At 34.3% G+C, this 6280-nt stretch overlaps 1 protein-coding gene and 1 long non-coding RNA gene across 4 annotated transcripts; both read right to left on the reverse strand.

The window, feature by feature from the left end:
* Window positions 1-89: 89 nt before the first annotated feature.
* Window positions 90-4280, reverse strand: LOC141818874 (external alternative NAD(P)H-ubiquinone oxidoreductase B1, mitochondrial-like). Its single transcript, XM_074706287.1, has 6 exons — window positions 4275-4280; window positions 3480-3520; window positions 2178-2442; window positions 1827-2033; window positions 1184-1434; window positions 90-315 (listed from the first exon to the last, which is right to left on the reverse strand). Exons 1-6 carry the CDS (start codon window positions 4278-4280, stop codon window positions 90-92), a joined length of 996 nt encoding a protein of 331 aa, XP_074562388.1.
* Window positions 4281-4296: 16 nt separating this feature from the next.
* On the reverse strand, window positions 4297-5556 carry LOC141818873 (uncharacterized). 3 transcript variants are annotated; one of them, XR_012601008.1, is made up of 4 exons: window positions 5353-5556; window positions 5053-5154; window positions 4599-4740; window positions 4297-4467 (listed from the first exon to the last, which is right to left on the reverse strand). It is a non-coding gene; the product is annotated as an uncharacterized LOC141818873 (long non-coding RNA). The 3 variants fall into 3 exon arrangements; XR_012601007.1 differs by having other exon boundaries at window positions 5053-5161; XR_012601006.1 differs by having other exon boundaries at window positions 5053-5556.
* Window positions 5557-6280: the final 724 nt, after the last annotated feature.

Consider the following 6280-nt stretch of genomic DNA (forward strand, 5'->3'; position numbering starts at 1 on the left):
AAAGGAACAATCAATGAGATAGACCAAGTTATAGCATATCATTGATCACATACTCGATAATCATCAAATATTATAATATATATAATTTATTAGCTTACCTGCTGAACTTGTTTCATAAAATCGAGTATCACTGGACGAGTTCCAATACCAGTAGACCAAACAACCATTCCATAGGGAACTGAAACCTCTCCGGTCGATCCATTAGTCATAGTGATATCCTTATCAGTTACCTTGACAACCTTGAAATTGGTTTTCACATCAATACCATCCCTTTGGAACTTCTGTTCGGCAAATTCAGTTATCCTTTTGTCAAACCTACACATCAAAACTCAATGAAACAGTGATTTCTGGAACAAGATGATTCGTAGAGTATTTTATACAGGGCATCTCAAATACAAATAAATTGTATATTCATAATAGTTGAGTCGTGAGCAATTGAGGGAATCCCCATTTATTTTATCTTATGCAATCTAATATTGTTAACTCTTTTAGAGATTTATTTAAGAATAAAAAAATTAAGAAACAAGAAAATTTGTAATACTATAATGATAAATTCAAGTTTCTTAAGAAAATTCATATAGTCAATTTTGCTTCTCATCAATACATATAGTGAAACCTATGTGGACTACATGGACACTCTTTTTAATAATTTTTGTCTAGTCCTATGCTAAACATATATACTATTGTTGAAAGTAAAATATGTCTAGCCCTCAAAGCTTGTATATAACAACGCCCACAAGAGGGAAGACTTACTTCCAAAGTAGTGAGAACTCTAGGAATCGACCCTTGTTCGGAGTCAGTATATGATCTTTTTGTAGGATTGTATATAACAACACCCAAGGACCAAAAATTATCATACTGATATTTGCCAGGTTAATATCATGAACAACTGTTCAAAATTAATAACAAAGCAGCTAATCTAAATCTTTATGGTTTGATATTGGAAATTAATAAGGATCAAGGATTCAATACTGTAGGTCAACAAGGATGCCAAAATGTAGAAAAATCATCTTTCAAGGATACCACAAAAGTATAACAAATGAGTGATACAGAAGCACGTCAACATCATTGTAGTTTGAGATTGGAAACAAGTGACAAAGCCAAGTAGCCAATATTGTGATTAGCAAAATATTGATCAAAATGCAAAAGCCAATAAAAAAATATGTAGAGAATTATTCCTTACATTGTCAAAATATGCTCCCCGGCCTCAATTACTGAAATTTTCACCAAATCTTTAACAGTGGGATACAACTTGGCCAAATCTTCAGTCACAAAGTCATGCAGTTCTGCTGCAAATTCTACGCCAGTGGGACCACCACCAACAATGACAAAATGGAGGTTATTTCTTTTCTCTTCATCACTAAGGCCTGGAAGGCATGCTCTCTCAAAGCAATTCATCACACTCCTCCTGATTCTTTGTGTATCCTCTATTTCCTAGAGAAAAGGTTTCCCAAATGTTAGAGATATGTAACTCCTTTTTGAACATAAACAAACAAATAAAGAAAAAAAATTTCCCATAAAGCATTTTTATTAGCATATAATTGTTAGAAAAATCAAGTATTAGGAAATTCTACATACAAGAAATGACAAAGAATTAGGATAGTTCCAATCTGTGTGTATCACATAGAATAGCTAACTCAATCTTCTATGTTTGATATTTAGCTAAACATCAAGTATGTCATACTTCCATCACCTTTACCACCACTGAATATATACTTTTAATGTTTTTTTTTAAGCTTTTCTTCACAGAGCTTTAGTCAGAAAAGTCGAAAAAAGAAGGAACGGACTGATATTCATATAGTTATATACCGCAGGCTTAAATATACCTTAAGGAAATGACAGTTCTCCATCACACCAGGAGTGTTGAAGGTATTCGGCTTGGCTCCTAGTGCAAGGACCAAGTAATCATAATCTACAGCAAATTCCCCTTTCCCATCTGAGTTTGTACAAATATTGGATCGACAGAGAACTTTCTTGTCAATTGGATCGATCTTATGACACTCAGCTTCCCAAAATTGAATATTTTCACCTTTCTGTTAAATATAACAGTCAGATTAGACAAAAAGAACTGCCAATAGGTACAAAAGTAACGGACTCTAAATTTTTACAAGATTCACAAATAAGGAAAAATCACTTTGTTCTTACAGATCAAAAAATGAATGTCATTGCATAAGTACCTTTTGCATGATATTGCGAATAGGCTCTGCAATACTACGTGGTTCAATAGTCCCACAAGTGACACTTGGTAGTAGAGGAGTGAATAGAAAGTAGTTGCGTGGTGATACCACTTGGACATCATATTTGGAGGTATCTAAATTTCTCAAGAAGCTAGTGCCAGCCCAACCAGTTCCAAGGACAACCAACTTTTTTTTGTTTGTTGTTCCAGGTGTATCAAAACTATGATCCGACTTTGCATAAGCATATGCTAATATTCCACCGCCACTGTAAAAAAAAGAAGGAAAAAACATATTAAATTCCGTCTTTATTGATCAAAAGAAAGAGAATAGTGTAGCATAAGATATAGAATGTGCCTTTCAAAAGGATAAAAGATATTTTATTATAAATTAATTAAATCACCCTTTGAATTCCTGTATGAGGATGTATAAAAGATGTCATTTTATCATCCCTTTGTCAAATTTAATGGAAGCATATGTCGACCAAGATGCATAATCAACATCCCAAAGTCAAATTTTTATTTAATATTTTCCTAACTTATATATATTTTTATCTCTTTCTTGATTAAAAAAAAACAACATTTATAAAATTCTAACCGGGTGTCTTAATCTAACTTTTCATCCACTTTCTTTTAATCTATACAATTTACAAGCCAGTGCGTAATGTTCCAAAAAAACAAGTTTGGGCATCAAATTTATACAAGAGAATAGTTCCTATATGATTTAGATAAATAAGATTAGCCTCTATGAACGGAGTGAGAACCAAACATTAGCCTTCCCTTCCATAACTCAAACCCACAGTATTGACAGTACTGCAACACCTTTATGAACGGACTTAGATAAAATAGCATTCTCTACTCTACTAAGCATTGCTTTGGCGCTAATCATGTAAATGTTCTACTCTGTTCCAAGTGGCCTTCAAACAACCAAAACCCCAGTATTTTGTACCAAAAGAAAAACTAAAAATTCACGCATAAACTAAATCATCCACACATAAGGACCATGTAAGACTGCAAATATCAACAAAGACTCACTGGAAAAAAAAATAACGCTCATCCTAGTGGTAAAAGTCGAAACTAAAAGATTCAATCCATCGTCTTTTAATGCAAAACAGAATGAACAAGGAAAACTGAAACATATACAACTCAAATGCAAGATATTCGTTCGATCTCGGACAATAAACAAGGAAAATACATGGTAATCGAAAGAAGCGAACCCGATAGCACATATGACGAGGAGTCAGGCACTACAAATATGAACGGAAATAGCGACGGACCAATTCTGTCGCTAATATTGGTTAACGACCGAACAGCGACGGAAATCAGTCGTCGCGTAAAATTTGGTCGCTGACGTCACTTTAACGACGGAATACAAATTTCCGTCGCTAATTAGCGACGGAAATTTAATTCCGTCTCTAATTATTAGCGACGGAATAATAATTCCGTCTCTAACATTAGCGACGGAAATTTAATTCCGTCTCTAATTATTAGCGACGGAATTATACGTTCCGTCGCTAATTATTAGCGACGGAATTATACGTTCCGTCGCTAATATTTAAAAAAAATTTTAAAAAAAATTAGCGACGGAAATATAAACTCCGTCGCTAATATAAGGGGGGAAAAAATTAAAAAAAATGTTTATTAGCGACGGAAACATAAATTCCGTCGCTAATTAGCGACGGAAACATAAATTCCGTCGCTAATATTTAAAAAAATTTTAAAAAAAAAAAATCGTTGATTAGCGACGGATTAATAAAATCCGTCGCTAATATTTAAAAAAAATTAAAAAAAAACGTTGATTAGCGACGGATTAATAAAATCCGTCGCTAATTAGCGACGGAAACATAAATTCCGTCGCTAATCTTAAAAAAAATTAAAAAAAAAAATCGTTGATCAGCGACCGATTAATAAAATCCGTCGCTAATCTTAAGAAAAAAATAAAAAAAAAATTCCGATTATTAGCGACGGAATGATAAATTCCGTCGCTATTAATTAATTTTATTAGTATAAATTATTTTATTTTTTTGAATTTCCTGTTTATATATCAAAATCTATAAATACAATATTACAATCACATTTTTCTCTATATATCAAAATACACCAACATATCAAAATACAACACATATCAAAAGATATCACATTAATCTGAAATATCTGAATACATCATTAATACAGTCTTCAGAGCACACAGTATCTACAACTCCTACATTTTTGGAAAAGCAATAGCCTAGTGTAGATTTTGGGTGAGACTTCAGAGCTTTGATAAGGCTCGACGCTGCAGATCATCTTCAGAGCTGCAAGAATGATAAAGCAGAAGTTTAAAATTGGAACCACTAGAATGATAAGCCACTACATCAAGAAAGCACTTCATTTGTTTGCATACAACTAGTGCACGTATTAAGCAAAGAACTGAACAGACAATTACCATCTTCAATGGGCAGTGGACACATCGAAAGGGAATGCCCAACTTCTTCTCCACAGTTAGAACACATTTTCTTCTCATCAGTGTTGTAACTCTCTGGGCAATTCTTAAGACTATGCCTCCGCTGTCAGCAAATCAAACATATCTGAAAAGAACATGATTCATTATTGTGACTGCTGCAAATGTCTGAACTCACAGAACATGTTTCTATTATGAATCAGGAATGCACATGTACTTGACCTTCTATTCAAGGTTTCTTAACATCAAGAAATTACAAACCACTAGAATGATAAGCGGCAATAAGTGGAATTAATAACTATTATATTAAAACCAAGCATGAAAGCACTTCATAAATTGCAGGAAAGACAACAACATATAGAAATTGCCTTTTAACAATCCATAACAGCAAAAAAATAGCATCACAAAAGGTTTCATGCATGAAACTACAAATACGTACATTAGATGCATCTCCTTCACGTCCCTGATTTCGTCGCCTCTTCTGCTTCAGCAATTGTATCTCTTGTTCAGCATGATTCAGTAACTCCAAGTCTGCATCTGCCTTGTAACTCCAAGACCATTGAACAAAAGAAACATCAAGTAACAATGTAAATCTGTTTCAATTTGATGACAGCCATTCTAATATTTGTGGACACAAAATTGAAACCCAATGCTTGTTCTTGTTCTAAACATAAAGCATCAAGTAACTAGTAAATGTAGAGTTAATAAAGCATAGAGGTGATGTTTCAGAGGATAGTACTGTCACACAAAAAATGCTAAAGCACCGGAGCAGCGGAGCAGCGGTGGGTTGTCGCGGAGCGGCGAAGCAAAGAGGGAGAGAGGGAGCAGCGGACCAGCGGACCAGCGGTGGAGTCGCCGGAGCGGCGAAGCAAAGAGGGAGAGAGGGAGCGGCGGCGGCGGAGAAAACCCTAAGTCGCGAGAGGGAGAACAGCGGCGGAGAAAACCTAAGTCGCGCGGGTAGAAAAGAAAAGAATCGGCGCAAAAAACCTAAATTCGCGAATTAGCGACGGAATTAATATTCCGTCGCTAATTAGCGACGGAATATTCATTCGGTCGCTAATTAGCGACGGGAATTACAATTCCGTCGCCAATTAGCGACGGAATATTATTTCCGTCGCTAATTAAATAATTAACGACGGAATAATAATTTTCGTCGCTAAAAATAGAGACGGAATAATATTCCATCGCTAATTCCGTCGGTAAAACGTGTTTGTTTTGTAGTGGGGAGAACTTAAGGGGGCGTTGTGATGCCCCATCGAAGAACCGCATTCCTTATGGTGCTATACAACGATCGATCGAAACCCTCTGAGAGAAAAACAAGAGAGGAGGAACCGTAGAGCAAGAAGAATTCATAGCAAGAATTCCCATTTATAAGGAGGACCATTTATATAGCTTTGAGAATTAATTGCAAGAATTACAAATTTTAATTAATTGAAAATTAAAAAATAAATAGATTACTAAACCTAAAGTTATATTTTTCTCAAAATTTTAAAGTGTCATAAAATTTAATAATTTAAAAAATAATCCACTACTACATTACTATAAATAATAATATTAAAAATAATGATAGAACTTTTCATGCGCGAAGAGCATAAATATAAAAGAATTAGTAATATAGAGAAAACTAAATATAACTCGGAAATTATAAGAAATTTAATTTAACCATT

Source organism: Curcuma longa, unplaced genomic scaffold (genome assembly GCF_044706935.1).
Source record: "Curcuma longa cultivar G26 ecotype Majalengka, Jawa Barat unplaced genomic scaffold, ITB_CL_G26_1.1 contig_26403, whole genome shotgun sequence".
In the NCBI taxonomy this organism is placed as follows: Eukaryota; Viridiplantae; Streptophyta; class Magnoliopsida; order Zingiberales; family Zingiberaceae; genus Curcuma; species Curcuma longa.

Bases quoted from the DNA above. Each gene is read 5' to 3' on its own strand.
- LOC141818874 (XM_074706287.1), bottom strand. The intron at 2,443-3,479 runs GTCGTTAACCAA...TTTTTTTTACAG, and splicing joins CTGATTTCCGTCGCTGTTCG to TGGCGGTGGAATATTAGCAT. The intron at 1,435-1,826 runs GTATATTTAAGC...CCTTTTCTCTAG, and splicing joins AGAACTGTCATTTCCTTAAG to GAAATAGAGGATACACAAAG.